The 20084-nt window shown below is 37.9% G+C and overlaps 2 protein-coding genes across 3 annotated transcripts in view; both read left to right on the forward strand.

The window, feature by feature from the left end:
* Nucleotides 1-5083, forward strand: part of AGTR1 (angiotensin II receptor type 1) — a 49292-nt gene extending 44209 nt beyond the window's left edge. For both annotated transcript variants that reach the window (XM_070753394.1, XM_070753395.1), the window contains exon 2: nucleotides 465-5083. In XM_070753394.1, coding sequence (XP_070609495.1) covers nucleotides 510-1598 — 1089 coding nt within the window. In that variant the 5' untranslated portion in view covers nucleotides 465-509 and the 3' untranslated portion in view covers nucleotides 1599-5083. The remainder of the gene's footprint in view (nucleotides 1-464) is intronic.
* Nucleotides 1-20084, forward strand: part of LOC139168065 (carboxypeptidase B-like) — a 122762-nt gene that overhangs the window by 44431 nt on the left and 58247 nt on the right. The window lies entirely within an intron of this gene.

Consider the following 20084-nt stretch of genomic DNA (forward strand, 5'->3'; position numbering starts at 1 on the left):
TCTGGATTACAGGGTCACCTTTTGTTCTAGTGTGAAATATTTTTTAAAAAGCACTGGTTATGCCTAAATTCAATAAATATTTACTATTACTAAGGCCACAGACTTCAATCTAAGGCTAAAACCCTATATTCTAATTAATCTGATATACCAATAAATAGATGAATGGGAAGAAACCATGAAATGCAATGTAATATTAAGCAAAAGTGTTGCTTCAGGGATATTGCTAGGCATACTCAGACAGCTACTTTAATATGGTTTTTGCCCAATGACAGCTTATATGCCAAAAGAGTTTATATACCAAAGGAGACAAAATTACTGGATAAAAAAGTATCTTACCATCCAAGAGACCTGATGTATTATAGCAGTTCAAAGATCTATTAAAATGGTTTTAAAGAACCGATGAGTGATTTTAATATATTGCACTAAAAAACAAGAATAACAACCTTTTAATTTTTCCTTCTCAGGTGCTGTTGGTATCAGTTCCACACATAGCCTCTAACAGAATCACAATGATCCTAAATATCTCTGCAGAAGAGACTGATAAAAAGAATCCCATCGACTGTTTCTTTTTGGGAAGACACTCTTACATTTTTGTTATGGTTCCAACCGTTTACATCATTATCTTCATCATTGGCATATTTGGAAACAGCTTGGTTGTGATAATCATCTACTTCTACATGAAGATGAAAACTGTGGCCAGTGTATTTCTGTTTAATTTAGCCCTGGCAGATCTGTGTTTCCTAGTAACTCTACCATTATGGGCGGCTACAACAGCCATGAAGTATCATTGGCCCTTTGGCAACTGCTTGTGTAAGATCGCTTCAGTTGCAGCAACCTTCAATATGTATGCCAGCGTCTTTCTCTTGACGTGCCTCAGCGTAGATCGTTATTTAACAATAGTGCATCCCATGAAGGCCCGCCTCCGACGCACAATGCTCATTGCCCGGGTAACTTGCATCCTCATCTGGCTGTTGGCAGTCCTTGCCAGCTTACCTGTTGGGATTCACCGCCGAGCATATGTCCTTGAAAATGAGAACATCACAGTATGTGCTTTTTGGTATGACACACGCAGGAATTCAACCAACCACATGACCATCAACATTGGATTAGGCCTATCCAAAAATATTCTGGGCTTCTTTATTCCTTTTGTGGTCATTTTAATAAGCTATATATTAATCTGGAAAACTCTGAAAAAGGCTTACCAGTTTCAGAAGAATAATGGCAGAGGTGATGACATCTTTAAGTTGATAGTTGCAATAGTCCTGTTTTTCTTTTTTTCTTGGATTCCTCATCAAATATTTACTTTTATAGATGTGCTGATTCAGCTTGATGTGATTAAGAACTGTGATATTGAAGATATTGTGGACACAGCTATGCCCTTCACAATCTGCTTAGCTTACTTTAACAACTGCCTGAATCCTGTCTTTTATGGCTTTTGGGGAAAGAACTTTAGAAAATACTTCCTTCAGCTACTCAAATACATCCCTCCAAGTGTCAGGCATTCCACTTTGTCAACAAAGATGACTTCGCTTTCATATCGACCCTCAGAAGACTTAATACGCGCTACCAGAAAAAAAGGGACTTTGGTTGCTGAGTGATAGTATAGCAGTAAGTTTTTTGCTGTTAGTTGCTCAAAACAACAATGCTCCTCTTCTGCAGTGTTGGACCATCTGAAATACTTCACCCTTGTGAAAACTGGGGCCTACCTTCCTGTCATGTTATGAAGAGGAATATCTTAAACAAAGCATGCAGGCATCATGCCTTCCAGTGTCAGAGCTTGGTGGGAAATAATATGTGATAGAATATCTAATCCAACTACATATAGAAGAATCTCTGAAATTATCTTGCATTGGCTTATAAGCAGGTGTTATATAGAAGACTTATTTCAGAATCCAGAAATGAAAGAAGGAAAGGGGGGGAAAAGGAAAGAAAGGAAAGGAAGGAAAGGAAGGAAAGGTGTATTTCAACAAAGTAAAAGAACTCCCTGTATAACTATAATCAAATCCTCCTTGTACTACATTTTATTACATAACACTCATCTTCTTCAGAGCCTGAAAAGCGCCAGAACTGAACTCATATATATCATTAATACCCATATAATTTTGAAATGAGAGTAAAAGGGTAATGCAATGTAGAACGAATCCACATTTAGATAAAATATTTTTCCATGTTCAAGTAACACTTGCTACATATACAACTAAATGTACCACATTCCAAATATAGCACTGTTTCTAAATGTAGTTGAACAAAAACTTCATTCCGAAGTTATTTCCTTCTCTGTGAGCTCTTGGCAAAATATATCTGTGGAAAGAGTCTGTTTATTTTCATACAATTTTAACTGCCTTTAGGGAGTGCATCACTACTATTGTTTATGTAGTTCAGTTCCTTTCCAAATGACCGTTGATACAGAAAAGCTTTGATAATACAGCCTTTCCTAAACTGGTATCTTCTAGATCAGTGTTTCCCAACCTTGGCAACTTGAAGATATTTGGACTTCAACTCCCAGAATTCTGGGAGTTGAAGTCCACATATCTTCAAGTTGCCAAGGGTGGGAAACACTGTTCTAGATGACCCATTTTACAACTGTAATGACTACTGTACCGTCAGCTCAGTGCAATGTATCTAGAAGACACTTTATAGATCATAACCTGCACCTTGACTGCACTTGTACTGAATTCAGAAGCAACTGGCAACCAATACAACTTGCAGGGCATAAATTCAACATGCAACAATCTTGAGATTCATATAACTACCAGAACCATCAGATTCAGTTTTAGATACTTATATTCAAGGGAGAAGAAAGTCACAGGCCAACTTGATACAAAGAAAATTTCTCACACATACTCAAAATTGCATGTGGTAGATGTGCATTTGGAAATTCTGGGAGGTTGAACTTTATGTATCTTAAAAGTTGCCAAATTTGACAACTCCTACTCATCCACCATCCCTATCAAAATAGACATGTGTTTGCACAAATAAATAGACATGCTATATTAATATTCTATAATATATGAACAAGATGGTGTCATTAAAGTATACAAGAAATGAACCAAAAGAATACTCAGAGTCTGGGTGTCAAACTTAATAACAGGCTGGATCATGACGTATCGTGACTTTTTTGGCTTTATGGAGATGAGGTTGACATGGCCTATGTATGATGTATCCAGGCCATGGGCCACCAGTTTCACAGGCCTGGTCTATGGCTATGGCAGTAGTAAAAAGAAAGAGGCATTGTACAGTATAGAACCTCTGTTAGGATCAGTAGGTATTAAAATCAGATGGATTTCTTTTCTAATTGCAAATTAAGAACATATGCGAGTCTAGATTCTTTTAGCATCAATCCCAGAGCTCCTAATCACTATATCTCTGTGTATATATTTTGGATATTTTTACATCTGTAAAACTTATTTCATGGAAAGAAAATCATGCAGTTATAATTTTACATTAATTACAAATACTCTTGATCATAATGAGAATTTATATCCAATATTTTAATTCAGTATCAGATAATGGTCAAATAACTGCAAGCAAAGAAGATGAGATTAATAGTCATAGCCACTGTTGGACTAATCTCTGTCTTTTTAACAGAACATAGGATCGATGCTTCTAAGACTATATAAAACTTGCTATCTTACTCTCCAGGTGGTCTGTCCTGCATTGCCAAACAGTCAAAGGATATGGATTACTTGCTTAACATTGATTTAATAGTATATTACAACTTTCCTTTATGAAAAATATATATTCTGATGACATCTGCTTTAAAGATGGTAGAACAGTGGTCTCAAACTCAGGTCCTCACTGATGTCATGTGACATATTGGGACTTTTCCCCCCTTGGCTAAACTCTAGTCAGCACATGATGCATCCAGCCATCATGACACTAGAAAGATAGTAGTAGACCGATCCTTTATTAATGTTTTAAGACCTTTAATTAAAACATTACCTTAAGACCTTTAATTAAAACATTGTGTTCCTTCACCTGTTAGGTTACCAACTCTTCACTATTGGTGATATTAACTAGAGCTGTTAAGAGTATAGTTTAGCAACATGTTTAATAAAAAGATGCATTGCACTGCCATAAGTCATTAAGGTATAATGTCCAAAGCATTCTGTTGCATAAGGATTCTCCAAACATAAAGGACTCAAATTACATAGAGAAAAGTTAGAATAGTATGTCTAGATGTTCTGCTGGAAAGTCTGAAGAAAAAGTAGGATGCTTACATCAGTGGAAATAGAACTATTTTCATAAGCTAAGACATTTTATTAAAATATTTGTTCACATGGCAAGAGGTAGTCAACTTCAAATGTCAGTGCAGTTGTCTTTTATGATTCCTGCTGAATATCTGCATTTGTTTCATAAAGAACCAATATAAAATTATGCATTTACTTTTATTGTCATCTTCATTTCAGAATTATCATCTTGCTGTTTTCTGTTTGCTGTTTAAACAGAAAACGTATACATCAACTAACACAGGAATACATTTTATTTTCAATTATTGCCACATCTAACACTTTTTTTCTGCTGGCAGAATCATTTTTAAATGTTGGCTTGTTGAATTTGTAAATGAAATCATATTTATTTATATTTATTAATAACAGTACTTTATTGTACTTATTTCTTTCCATCATGGATGTAAAGCGCTTTCTTGCTAATTTAGTATAAAATATAAACATCCACAGAATGGATTAACTTGCAGAAAGGTAGCAATCAGTTGATGGTACAGAAAAATGCAAAAAGAAATGTATTTTTAAATGATATTTTATTAGTGATTCCACAATAGTATATATTTGAAAACACTGATGTTAGAAGTCTGTTGAAAGTATTTATGAATTATCAATAGATTTAAATTTCTTTTAATAGTTTCACCCTTGCACATATAAGAATGTTCATTGTACCTGAAATTCAGTTTCATGTTTGATACATCTAACATCAAAAGCAAACAAATTGTTAATGTTTTTAGTTTCCTTTGTTGGCTCAGTATGTTGTATCTAATGTTCACATGCATAGCATACACCGCCATGTGTATAATATAGATTCTATATCTTACAAAAGCTGTGAAAAATAAAATTCATATATATTTGTATTTCAAAATATCATAATTGTTGCCACATTTGCGTTACTATGAATTACTAAGTCCAAAGCCAGCCAATGCTATTTTGGAACAACCACAATATACTTGGATCTAGGACAGTGATGGCAACCCCTTTTTTCCTCGGGTGCCGAAAGAACATGAGCTTGTGCATGCGTGAGTGCCCACACCCATAATTCAATGATTGGAAACAGCTTCTCCCAACCTCTGGAGGCCAGTAATGGCCTGTTTCCCAACTTCTCATGGGCCCAGTAGGCTCGTGTTTCCCCTCCCCAGGTTCCAAAGGTAAAAATGCCCTCCCCCATCCATTCAGAGGCTCTCTAGAAGCCAAAAACGCCCTCCCAGAGCCTCTGTCCAAGCCAAAAATCAGCTGGCCAGCACACACATGCACGTTGGAGCTGAGCTAGGGCAACTGCTCGCATGCTACCAGATATGGCTCCATGCCACCTTGGGCACCCATGCCATAGGTTCGCCATCACTGATCTAGAATGTCATTGAAACTTGACAGAGAATAAAATAGCCATAGCACTTAGACTTACTTACTTACTTACTTACTTACTTACTTACTTACTTACTTACTTACTTACTTACTTACTGGATTTGTATGCCGCCCCTCTCAGTGGACTTATTTACCGCTCCACAGTGCTTTACAACATTTTCTAAGCAGTTTATAACATCAATATTATTGCATCCAACAATCTGGGTCTCTCATTTTACCAACCTCGGGAGAATGAGAAGCTGAGTCAACCTTGAGTCCATCAGGATCAAACTCCAGTTTGTCCGATATCTCAACCTGGCCAACTTGAAGATATTGCTGCTGAGAAACTCTGGGAGTTGTAGTCCACACATTTTCAAATTGACAAATCATCTTTGGCTACAGTAACTAAAACAAGATTATTTGTGTCATATAATCACAAGTATAGTCTGTTATTCTGAAATGCTAGTTTCTGTTATACAGTATATATATATACATATGTGTGTCATTTCTTTGCCACCGTTGAGCAAATACTATTACCAAATGAAGGAGTAAAAGACAACAATTGAGTATACCCCACAAGTTTCTGTTCAAATGAAACAAAAACATAACAGCAGAAACCATAAAGGAAAAAGAAAATAACATCAGAATATAGGTTCAGGGATTTAGTAGAATATGACTTTATTGATAGTACTTTAGTATTTCTCTATAATCCCCAGGAAATCCACTGAGCTGCATCTCAGTTCTAAAACAGATTACCCATTTTAATAGGAAAGTGAACACAAGAACAAGGGGACACAATCTGAAGTTAGTTGGGGGAAAGATCGAAAACAACATGAGAAAATATTATTTTACTGAAAGAGTAGTAGATCCTTGGAACAAACTTCCAGCAAACGTGGTTGGTAAATCCACAGTAACTGAATTTAAACATACCTGGGATAAATATATATCCATCCTAAGATAAATATACAGGAAATAGTATAAGGGCAGACTAGATGGACCATGAGGTTTTTTTCTGCCGTCAGTCTTCTATGTTTCTATGTTTAAACCATTAGGTTGGAACTCTTCCAGTTACACATTGTGTATCATGGGAATTTGCAGCTGCTACTACTCTCAAGAAAGTGATGAAAGCATCACTGCACTATCACAGCTTTTCTCGCCTTTTGGACAATTACACCAAGTAATGATATGTACAAAGGGGGCTAGGTTTGTATCACAACAGGACAGCACAGCTTTTGACAGATTGACCCATTTCACACACAGGTCCCAGATGCGTCTTATGCTGTTCTGCATATTTTTACTGAATGTCCAAGTAGCATGATTCTTAATCATCCCAATCCAATTGAATGTTGAAAATAAAAGCTGGAAAAAATATTGAGATTCTCTTTTTGAGCTGGCTAATTTTTTAAAAAATGAAAAAAAACCAAGACCAAATATGGTGTAGGTGTTTGGTAGGCGGCAAAATAGCATATGCACTACATGTTGTGGTTTTGTACACAATCAATCGACATCAATATCAACTTTACTTGATTAGTCAATTGACCATATCAAAGCGAGGAAAAGGACCACATCGGTCGTCATAAAACTGTGACTGGTTAAAATACAATAAAATTGGCTAAAATAGAGGGAATTCGAATAAATAATTGTTAAAATGCAGTATAATATGCTAAAATTGAGTAGTAAAACATGAGAATATAACTCGTGCAAAGGATTATATTAAACAAATCTAAGATACTGATATAAAATATTCTTAAGTGAGTTCATCTCCTTTGCATGCCAACCCAATACGTTCTATAAAACGTATTCTCATCTGAACAGTCCTGACTATAAACTTAGCGGTTCTAGAAACTACATATATATTTGTACCCTGAAGAAAATATGATAATTGTTTATTACAGTCCCAGTGTATAATTTTATCAAGTAGGGTCTTACTGATTTTGTACACATATAAGCCACACAAGGAGAGAGCTGAAATATTCATATCTACTGCTGGTAAAAGGGATAGAAAAACACCCAAACTCATGCTGTATGTCAGTGTTCCAGAAAACACCCCCAATGAAACAAAACTCTGAGGCTAGAAATTCCTTAAAGTTCCAATCAATTACAGATGTCATACTGGCACATCTGGGGAACCTCAAATCTGAAATCTTCCAGTTGAAAGTTCACAACCATGCCCCACACCTACAAGCTCATGGCATGGTCCAATCACACTCAACTGGATACTGTTTCCACACAGGCATTTGCCCTTGAGTAAATAATCTTGTTATCACTAAATTTCAACCACTCCAACAAAAAAACCTCTCCCAATTTCCCAGGCTAAAATATGTGGCAGCTGAAAACAAACAGAAATAATGGCTTCCAGAACTGACATTGTGCTTGCTACCCATGGCAATTTATTTTTTCTAATCCACTTGAATATTGGGAAGACATTATGTAAAGAGACTCATAAAACAATAAGATAGGAAGAAATATTATAGTCCAATTCCCTTCCCCAGCAAACAGCTGTCTAATCTTTGTTCAAAAACATCCAATGATGGATCACCTATAACAGTAGAAAACTAGCTGTTCCACTGTAAATTGATTCTCATAAACTTGAAATTTCCTCATATTTTGAGTTTGGATCTATGTCTGTAAACAAGTGGTGTCCAGCTTTTCAACTTCAACTTCTAGGTTGAGCAATTCTAGGAATTGAACTCCACAAGTGGAATTTGAAGTGGAGAAAAAGCAAACTAAAGAAATACTAAGTTCAAAATACAGAAAAATGCTCCCAGAACAGATTTATTTCACTTAATTGATAGGTTTTGAAAAACCTTGCATATAATGAAACCTTGAATCAGTGGAAAAATAGGATTAGGTGATTGGTGTCAAATGTTGCAATCCAAATGCATTGAGAAATGTACTCATAAATTTTAACTTATTCTTAAACACATTACTCAAACATTTTTATCTCCCTTATGTACAGTGAAAGCATTTTCTTCAAATTCAGATGAACTCTTGATATGGAAGAATATTATGGCATACAAAGAAGTTAGAATGCATTACATGATTTGTTAGCATTTTTATTATGTTCCATACAGATTAAAAACTTGATCTAGGGCTGAACATTCTTCACTAGATTTGATATGATGTAATGTAATGTAATGTAATGTATGATGTAATGTGTCCACTTTTTGTTTCTAGAGTCAGAAAGATCCTTTTTCCTTTCATTTTTGATAAAGGGGTTGAGCAAGATATTGGCAGCCGTTTTTATTTCATAGGAACAATGGTAGCTATTTCAGATTCAAAATGTGGAGACAAGAGGCACAAGTACACAAGAACTACACGGTTTTATTAGAGATACTATAGAAGTTAAGAATTTAGATATTTTGTATATATATATTTAAAATGTGGTTTTTATCCTGGCTCCTTCTTTGAAAGATATTGACAAAATTGAACGGGTCCAAAGACGGGCTACAAGAATGATGGAAGGTCTTAAGCATGAAAGACTTCATGAACTCAATCTGTATAGTCTGGAGGACAGAAGGAAAAGGGGGGACATGATCGAAACATTTAAATATGTTAAAGGGTTAAACAAGGTTCAGGAGGGAAGTGTTTTTAATAGGAAAGTGAAAACAAGAACAAGGGGACACAATCTGAAGTTAGTTGGGGGAAAGATCAAAAGCAACGTGAGAAAATATTATTTCAATGAAAGAGTAGTAGATCCTTGGAACAAACTTCCAGCAGACGTTGGTAAATCCACAGTAACTGGATTTAAACATGCCTGGGATAAACATATATCCATTGTAAGATAAAATACAGGAAATAGTATAAGGGCACATCATTATACTCATCATTTTCATGGATTTAAACATATGTGTTACAAAAGTACAAAAGATTACCAAAAGATCTTTCATGCAGGGCAAATCAAAATTCATGTATAAAGCTGAAGAATTCTTGACAGATTTTCTGTTTCAGCTGTGCTGTTTTGCCAAGGACAAAATTAACGTGATCCTTGTTGAGGATCATATTTGTTTTAGAAGAGCTGGATTTAACAAACCTATTTGACCAAATCCACTAGCCATATAATGTGCTTCCAGTTGCTTAAAAATAATTGTCAGAATCCCCAGCCAGCATGCTTGCTAGATTGTTCAATCCATCTGGAAGGAATCAGATTAGAGAAAACTCTCTAATGTATACTATATAGAAAATGTATTTTAAAAAGTGTTCTCCCCATCTCAGTGGAAAAATGTGTTTCCCTCATTCAGTGAAAAAAATATATATGCTAGGTTTAAAACTTTGTTGGCACTTAAGCATATTTTTTCCTGATTGAAGCAGAATTTGTGAAATAATTATATGTCCATGACAAAAGCTGCTAATGATTAGCCTTCAAGAACTGCTGTTGTTTTTCTGACAGTTCTGAAGCTGGTTTTGTTTATTTCAGGAAAAGGAAGCATCAGATCTTTTATGGACTATCCAAACTGAACAGACAGAATAGCAGTGCTAATTATCCATTTCCATCATTTCACTAAAGCTCTCACTGTACAATAGAAGACTTCAGTAACAATTTAGAATTCTAATTAATTCTTGTCAGCAAGTAATGCTTCTTTGAAGCAATAACATTCACTTTACTGCTCAGCACTAATATTGTGTCATAAAAGGTGGCAAACGCGTAACCCAAATAAAGAGAAAAGAATATACGGGGCAGCAGAAGTGAAAACATTATCAAGTAAAGCAAAGAGATGTGTTGGCAAAAAAAGAAAACTGAAAGAAAGGTCAGTGTATCATAAATTCTGTTTCATGTTTGTTGTCAATGTCTCTCACAAATGATTTTGAGTTATTATTTCTTATGGAAATTAAATCTAAGTCAATATCTTATTTGTACTCTTATTTAGGAAATTTCTGAGCCAAAGTGGCGAAGGAAGATATGCCACAACAATATGTTTATCTTAATAGGTTGTTACAATTTTTCCCTAACAAAGAAATATTGGCGGCAATATTGGAAGTTTGTTCCAAGGATCTACTACTCTTTCAGTAAAATAATATTTTCTCATGTTGCTTTTGATCTATCCCCCAACTAAATTCAGATTGTGTCCCCTTGTTCTTGTGTTCACTTTCCTATTAAAAACACTTACCTCCTGGACCTTATTTAACCCTGAAAGGTGTGTAGTACAACATACCAAACAACACAGATATATGTAAATAGAAGCTCTTCGTAAACAGCTTTCATAAATTTATTTTCAAGATTTATGTTATACAAACAAATGGGTGGCAGGGATGTTTATCTCCTCAACTCCAGCAAATGAATTCATTTCATTCCTGTCATTAATTTAGAAGTGAATTCAGATTGCTCCCATAAAATCTGTGGAAGAATTCCATTTACTACTACCTCTAGATATTTAGAACTATTTCCTGGAACCTTGACCAAACTAGCTGGATTAGCAGAATCCAAAGCATATAGAACAGGGTTGTCAAACTCACATCGTCACAGCGGCATCACCTGACATACCCGTTTGCTAAGCTGAGCATAGACATGGCCAGTGTATGACACATAGAAACATAGAAGTCTGCCGGCAGAAAAAGACCTCATGGTCCATCTAGTCTGCCCTTATACTATTTTCTGTATTTTATCTTAGGATTGATATATGTTTATCCCAGGCATGTTTAAATTCAGTTACTGTGGATTTATCTATCACGTCTGCTGGAAGTTTGTTCCAAGGATCTACTACTCTTTCAGTAAAATAATATTTTCTCATGTTGCTTTTGATCTATCCCCCAACTAACTTCAGATTGTGTCCCCTTGTTCTTGTGTTCACTTTCCTATTAAAAACACTTCCCTCCTGGACCTTATTTAACCCTTTGACATATTTAAATGTTTCGATCATGTCCCCCCTTTTCCTTCTGTCCTCCAGACTATACAGATTGAGTTCATTAAGTCTTTCCTGATACGTTTTATGCTTAAGACCTTCCACCATTCTTGTAGCCCGTCTTTGGACCCATTCAATTTTGTCAATATCTTTTTGTAGGTGAGGTCTCCAGAACTGAACACAGTATTCCAAATGTGGTCTCACCAGCACTCTATATAGAGGGATCAGAATCTCCCTCTTCCTGATTGTTATACCTCTAGCTATGCAGCCAAGCATCCTACTTCCTTTCCCTACCGCCTGACTGCACCGTTCACCCATTTTGAGACTGTCAGAAATCACTACCCCTAAATATCTTTTCTTCTGAAGTTTTTGCTAACACAGAACTGCCAATACAATACTCAGATTGAGGATTCCTTTTCCCCAAGTGCATTATTTTACATTTGGAAACATTAAACTGAAGTTTCCATTGCTTTGACCATTTATCTAGTAAAGCTAAATCATCCGTCCTGTGGGCTGGGAGTTAGCAGCCCTGATTTAGAACATCTAAAACCCAGATCACATTAAATGACAGCAGTATTTTTGCTACCATCGGGTAGTGCAGCTTAAATCTGGTAGCTCACAAGATATTTAGTAGATTTACCCCCAAACTCTTCACATATTACTAACTATTTGGTTGCTTTCTTACCAAAACATGCTTGTGACAAGCAAAAAACCCCTTGCCTAGCTTTGAAAACCTCCAGATAATTTATATCAATTCTGCAAGCACCACAACTTTCTAGTTGTTTATTTACAAGTTTTGCATAATTTGTTGCCGTGAAGATCACGTGTAGAAGATTGAAAAGACCAAATACCCAGTTTTGGGGTTAACACAGTTCTACAAACAGACAGCTGGCTTCATTGCATGACTATGATAAAGCTCAAGATTGTCCCTACAAGATGTAATACCTAAGGTAGTTATTAAAACCAATGGGGGATTTGTTATTCGAGATAATAGGACATAGATGGCTGATGTAATCTGACAGATCCATTCCTGCCTACCATATCACGTTACTCTATGAACAAGCCCCACAAAAATAGCAAGATTTTAATACCAGCATTTTAAGCTCTTTGATAAAGGGTTACCACCTCCTAGAAATGAACAGCTGCAAGAAGAGAATGGTCATGCTCCGTGGAACTGATCTGGAGGAAATTATGGATTTTGAGCATTTCATTTTCTTTGTGCAATGTTTATGGACAAACATATATGATGACCATAATGACACATATATGAGGCAATGAACTGAAGTACATATTCAAACAAATATAAATGGTATAGATATAGTAATATGGGACAACATAGATTTGGGAAAAAGCACGTAGTTGTTATTATTATGGAAGCAAGAATATGGACGCTGAAGCGTAGACATCAGAGAGTTATTGTTAAGGGCGAGTATTCTGAGCGAGTATTCTGAGCAGAGACTGAGCAGAGGTTACAAGCGGTGTGCCACAAGGGTCTGTTCTGGGTCCTATTCTGTTTAATATGTTTGTGAGTGACATAGGGGAAGGTTTGCCTTTTTGCCGATGACTCTAAAGTGTGCAATAGGGTTGATATTCCTGGAGGGGTCTGTAATATGGTAAATGATTTAGCTTTACTATATAAATGGTCAAAGCAATGGAAACTGCAGTTTAATGTTTCCAAATGTAAAATAATGCACTTGGGGAAAAGGAATCCTCAATCTGAGTATTGCAATGGCAGTGCTGTGTTAGCAAAAACTTCAGAAGAAAAGGATTTAGGGATATGATTACTGACAGTCTCAAAATAAGTGAACAGTGCAGTCAGGCAGTAGGGGAAACAAGTAGGATGCTTGGCTGCATAGCTAGAGGTATAACAAGCAGGAAGAGGGATCCCGCTATATAGAGTGCTGGTGAGACCACATTTGCAATACTGTGTTCAGTTCTGGAGACCTCACCTACAAAAAGATATTGACAAAATTGAACGGGTCCAAAGATGGGCTACAAGAATGGTGGAAGGTCTTAAGCATAAAATGTATCAGGAAAGACTTAATGAACTCAATCTGTATAGTCTGGAGGACAGAAGGAAAAGGGGGGGACATTATCGAAACATTTAAATATGTTAAAGGGTTAAATAAGGTCCAGGAGGGAAGTGTTTTTAATAGGAAAGTGAACACAAGAACAAGGGGACACAAACTGAAGTTAGTTGGGGGAAAGATCAAAAGCAACATGAGAAAATATTATTTCACTGAAAGAGTAGTAGATCCTTGGAACAAACTTCCAGCAGACGTGGTAGATAAATCCACAGTAACTGAATGCACGTGCAGTATACAAAGTTCAGAGGACAAAAGATGTCTCTCCTCATTAATTTTTATTGTTATTATGTTTTTTAAAACCATTAATGTTTCCTTGAATGGGAAGAAAGCAAAATTAAGTTCATCATGTTAAAACAGCAAAAAGCAAGAGAAACAACAGTCATTTAAATGAGAGATGGCAACAGAAGTACAAATCAAAATTAAAGTAACGTTAATATTCAGCCACCATCCACAATTTTAGGATAATTACACTATTCAACCTGGTGCTCTAATATGGGCCTTTCTCTCTTTCTCCTTGAATTCAAGTAAGCAGAGTTTCATTTCTCAGAAAAAATATATTTAGATTGCAATCCTATATAGATTAATGAATAAACACTTATAACACTGTAAATAGCAAAAATTGGTAATTTTAAAAAAATTAAAGAAATTTTGGAATGTTGATATCTTAAATTTTAATTCTATATTTTTTCACAAATGAAATGTGAAATGCTTTTCATCATAGACATATGGTAGCACGGCTCTATTAAATTAGCATTTAATATAATTATTTTGTTGTCTTTGGAACGTCTTAATATCCATTTTTCTGAACATTGTTTAATTGCCTCATTACTTATTTTTTTAAAAACCAAGCAATCAACTTGCACCTGTTCTTTTTTTTGTTATTTTTTCTTCAATGAAAAAAATTCTTACATATTATAGTTGCAGGTTTTTTGATAATCTTACAGTTTCATCTTAAATAAATTGATGCAGGAAAAGTCCCACTAAATGATGCAGACTGGCTTCTGAGCCATGATTCTTAAAAATGGAATTCTACCCTTTAAAGCCAAATAAAAACTATAATCAAGAAAAAACAATGCTCAGCAAGAGAAGAAAACCAGATGCTCTCATTAAGAACATAGGATTCAAACACTTGCACATTTGCTGGTCTCTGGTATCACATCTGTTGTATTTGTATTTATATAAAAGCTTATTTTTATATTCAATAAGCCAAGGTCTATTTTACACTTTCACTAACACAGCCTCATTGAATTGAGGTTTGAACAAGGGCCGGCTACGTCACAGTCTGGCTAGCTAGATTCCTTCATTTATCTAGATTTATGCACCACCTTTCATAAATGCAAGATCACATTTAGCCTTACTTTGTCAAGGCTTTCTTTTAACATATAGTTTAAAACTTGAGAAAAAGACATAATGAATCAAAGTTGAGTGATTTAATTTCATTTTATTTCATTTTATTTACTGTATATGTTAAGTATGTACAGTGCTACCATGTCTTACAAACCCCTCTTCATACAAACTTTTTGTGATACGAACCCGGTGTTTAAGATTTTTTTGCCTCTTCTTCCGAACTATTTTCACCTTACGAACCTGAGCCGCCGCCACTGGGATGCCTTGCCTCCGGACTTCCATTGTCAGCTGAAGTGCTGGGATTTCCCTGAGCCTCCCCTCGCTGGGAAAGCCCACCGCCGGACTTCCGTTGCCAGCCGAAGCCCCCGTTTTTGCATTGCTGAGATTTCCCTGAGGCTCCCCTCACTGGGATTCCCTTCATTTTTGCCAGCCCTGCTTTGAAACCCAGCAAGGGGGGGCTCAGGGAAATCCCAGCAATGGAAGAATGTGTGCTTCAGCTGGCAATGGAAGTCTGGAGGTGGGGTTTCCCAGCAAGGGGAGGCTCAGGGAAATCCCAGCAATGCAAGAACGGGCACTTCGTCTGGCAATGGAAGTCCGGACGCGGGGATTCCCAGCAGCGCAAGGCAAAAGGCGTGACTTTTGGGATGGGGTTGCATGCATTATTTGCTTTTACATTGATTCCTATGGGGAAAATTGCTTCGGCTTACAAACTTTTCTACTTAGGAACCTAGTCATGGAACAAATTAAGTTCATAAGATGGGGTATCACTGTATTTGTAATATTCATACAGCAGTAGGCTACTAGCCAAAACACTAAATTGTGCTTGCGTCTCTGTGCACGATTTTGCTATCTCTACAGGTGCAGAAGCAAAATCGCGCTGGCCCCACAAGCACTTACGAGCCACGGCGGTGAGAGCAATTTAGTGTTCCAGCTAGTAGCCCACCGCTGTATACATAAATATAACATTGTTTATATACATAAGATGGCTACTGATAAGAGGAAACATTAGGACAAGGACAGTAGGCACATTGGTGTCAAGTTTAAAATGTCAAGTTTTAAGATAGCATTTTCTAATTCCACTAGTATGATAATACAATCAAATATCATGCATAAAAACTATGAACATCATAAGCTCAATTTCACAACTAAACAATGCCCTGGCTGCTGTTATGAAATTAAAGGAAATATGTTCTTGTTGATCAGTTGCTTAATTCAGGGGTCCCCAACCACCGGGCCGCGGACCAGTACCGGGCCGCGGGGCATGTTGCACCGGTCCGTGGAGTCAGCAGCTGCCAGCCCTCATGCCGCCACCCCCTCCCTCCAGCGCTTCGCCTCCCGCCGGGCAAGAGGCCTCGGGAGGCAGGTTCTGCCGGCCACAGGACGATGGATGGGACAGAGGGGCAGGAAGGACCGAGAGCCGAGAGCCTCTTTTGGCTTCTGCCGCGGGGCGCTTTTGCGTTTTTGGCTGGGGGGAGGCAGGAGGGCCAGCCTGACCCCCTCTCTCCAGCGCTTAGCTCCCGCTGGGCAAGAGGGCTTGGGAGGCAGGTTCTGCCGGCCACAGGACGATGGCGGGAAAGAGGGGCGGGGAGGACCAGCACCCCCATGCTTAATCCCGCCCCAACCACGCCCCTTTCCGCCCCCACTGGGCCATAGAAAAATTGTCTTGCTGAAACTGGTCCCTGGTGGAAAAAACGTTGGGGACCACTGGCTTAATTCCTTCAATAATCTGTGACCTAATGGACATAATTTTGTCAAGATAAATTGTTAGTAGTTTCTCTGATATCGTGTTTTGACGTATCCTTACGTCAGCATTGATAGTGTTTAACCACCATATTTTTCCTTTTCATCATATATCCAAAATATCTAAATTTTTGCTTCATTTTAATGCTTCAAACAACTTATTTTCACTTCATTTATTATTAAATGTTTTTTATTCCTTTTTCAACATTTTTTATAATATCATAATTCCAATGCATCCATTTTTCATTATTTCCCCATAATGTGTATAATACAGTATTGTATAATTGTGAAAACCACAATCTTGATATAACATACGTTCACTTTCAGCACTATCTGCACTTTAACATTTTAACATTTAAATTTGTCAGACTAGATATCCTTATTTTTTGGCTAAAGTCACAATTCTGTGAATTTCAGAGCCAAAGAAGATAGTCTTCAAATGCATATCTATGTATTTGTATTGGATTGGTGTTTATTACTCACTTATGATTTTAATAATTATTGAACGATATATCAGCTTTTGCATTTTCTTTTTTCACTTTGATCAATAAATTCCTTAATATTTCTCATTTAATTATTTAATTTAATTTAATTGAATGTTTCCCAATCCTGTGGGATTCAGGGTGGCTTACAATAATAAAATAGTACAATAATACAATAAAAGTCAAATATAAAACAGTAAAAAACAGTAAAACCACAGTTAAACTAATCAATAAAACCCCCTAGACTAAGCTATACAATCATACATACATCACACATACGTACCAAGCAAATCGCAATTTGGCCGTAAGGCCAGTAGAGGGGGGACAGTACCAACTTTGGGGGGTAGTTGGTTCCGGAGCAGCTAAGAGAAGGCCCTCTCCCATGGACCCAGAGAAGGCCAACCCTGTGGGATCTAATTAGTCTCTGAGAGATATGCAGCAAGTGATGGTCCCATAGGTAGACTGGCTCTAAGCCATGTAGGGCTCGATAGGTGATAACCAACACCTCGAATTGTGTCCAAAGACCAATTGGCAGCCGGTGCAGCATGTGGAGCATAGATCTGGACTATTTATTATTTTATTTTATTTTATTATATTATTTTATTATATTATTTTATTATATTATTTTATTATATTATTTTATTTATTTTATTTATTTTATTTATTTTATTTATTTTATTTATTTTATTTATTTTATTTATTTTATTTATTTTATTTATTTTATTTATTTTATTTATTTTATTTATTTTATTTATTTTATTTATTTTATTTATTTTATTTATTTTATTTATTTTATTTTAATTTAATTATTTAATTATTTAATTAATTAATTTGACTTCTGTGCTGCCCAATCCCAAAGGACTCAGGGCAGCTCACAGCAGTATAAAATTACAATAACAATAACAATAATAAAAAGAAGTCAATGGGGGGAAAAAACGAACAATTTTTAAAATCCAAATTAAAATTTAAAAACAGTTTAAACAACACACATACTACTCAAACTGTTCGAAGGGAGCTTCACAAATCTGGATTCCAGGGAAGAGCTGCAATTAGAAAAACTCTGCTCTTAAAGACAAATGTTTCAAAGCATTTAGAGTGGTGTAGAAACCACCAGAAATGGTCCCTCGAGCAGTGGCAAAATGTGATTTTCTCTGACGAATCATCGTTTACTCTTTTTCCGACCTCCAGCTGTGTTTATGTTTGGAGACAACCAAAAGAATCATTTCATCCAGACTGCCTTCTCCCAACCATCAAACATGGCGTAGGTTCAGTGATGATCTGGGGTGCTATTTCTTAAAAATCCACCGGGCCAATGATTTCCCTTTATGGAAGAATTAACAGCCTATTTAGGAATTTCGGCCGACCAAATTCATCCTATCATTCAAGAACTGTTTCCAGAGGGGGATGCCATCTTTCAAGATGATAATGCACCAATCCATAGAGCAAAAATTGTTAAAGAATGGCACGACGAACATTCTAATGAAGTTCAGCATCTCATCTGGCCACCACAATCACCAATATTCCTCTCTGAGCAACTGAGTAATGATCTGAGATTAAGGGGCTTAGAAGTGCTGCCTTTGTCGTGGTCAGATCATTTCCTACTGCGGCTTAACTTCCTGGCTCCAATCCTTCCCCGCAGGGAGGCGGAATCAATTAGGAGGTTCCGCCCCAGACGCCTGATGGATCCAGAAGGCTTCCAGATGGCGCTTGGGGTTATTCCAGATACACTTGTCCACAGTTCGGCAGAGTCTCTTGCTGAGGCCTGGAACAAGGCTGCAGGGGAGGCTCTTGACCGGATTGCGCCGTTGCGACCTCTCCGCGGCACTAGACCCCGTAGAGCTCCATGGTTCAACGAGGAGCTCCGGGTGTTGAAGCGCCAGAAGAGACGTCTGGAGAAGCGATGGAGGAAGAGTAAGTCCGAATCCGATCGAACACTTGTAAGAGCTCATATTAAGACTTACAAAGTGGCGCTCAAGGCGGCAAGATGCGCGTATCATGCCGCCTTGATTGCATCAGCGGAATCCCGCCCGGCCGCTCTGTTTAGGGTAACCCGCTCCCTTCTTAATCAGAGGGGAGTTGGGGAGCCCTTGCAGAGTAGTGCCGAGGATTTTAACACGTTTTTCGCTGATAAAATCGCCCGGATCCGAGCAGACCTCGACTCCAATTGTGAAACAGAGTCGACTGACAATGAGTCAGTCGAGGTGACTGGGGCTAAACGTCTTTGTCCATCTGTCTGGGAGGAGTTTGACTTGGTGACACCTGATGAAGTGGACAAGGCCATTGGAGCTGTGAGTTCCGCCACCTGTTTACTGGATCCGTGTCCCTCTTGGCTGGTTTCGGCCAGTCGAGGGGTGACACGGAGCTGGGTCCAGGAGATTGTCAACGCCTCCTTGGGGAGGGGGTCCTTTCCGCCACTTTATAAGGAGGCGGTTGTGCGCCCCCTCCTCAAGAAGCCTTCCCTGGACCCAGCCGTGCTTAATAACTACCGTCCAGTCTCCAACCTTCCCTTCATGGGGAAGGTTGTCGAGAAGGTGGTGGCACTTCAACTCCAGCGGTCCTTGGATGAAGCCGATTATCTAGGTCCTCAGCAGTCTGGATTCAGGCCCGGCTACAGCACGGAAACTGCTTTGGTCGCGTTGATGGATGATCTCTGGCGGGCCCGGGACAGGGGCTTGTCCTCTGTCCTGGTGCTCCTTGACCTCTCAGCGGCTTTCGATACCATCGACCATGGTATCCTTCTGCGCCGGCTGGAGGGGTTGGGAGTGGGAGGCACTGTTCTTCAGTGGTTCTCCTCCTACCTCTCCGGTCGGTCGCAGTCGGTGTTAGTGGGGGGTCAGAGGTCGACCCCGAGGTTTCTCCCTTGTGGGGTGCCTCAGGGGTCGGTCCTCTCCCCCCTGCTATTTAATATCTACATGAAACCGCTGGGTGAGATCATCCAAGGGCATGGGGTGAGGTATCATCAATATGCCGATGATACCCAGTTGTACATCTCCACCCCATGTCCAGTCAACGAAGCAGTGG

The sequence above is a fragment of the Erythrolamprus reginae genome, chromosome 5 (genome assembly GCF_031021105.1).
Source record: "Erythrolamprus reginae isolate rEryReg1 chromosome 5, rEryReg1.hap1, whole genome shotgun sequence".
NCBI classification, from domain to species: domain Eukaryota; kingdom Metazoa; phylum Chordata; class Lepidosauria; order Squamata; family Dipsadidae; genus Erythrolamprus; species Erythrolamprus reginae.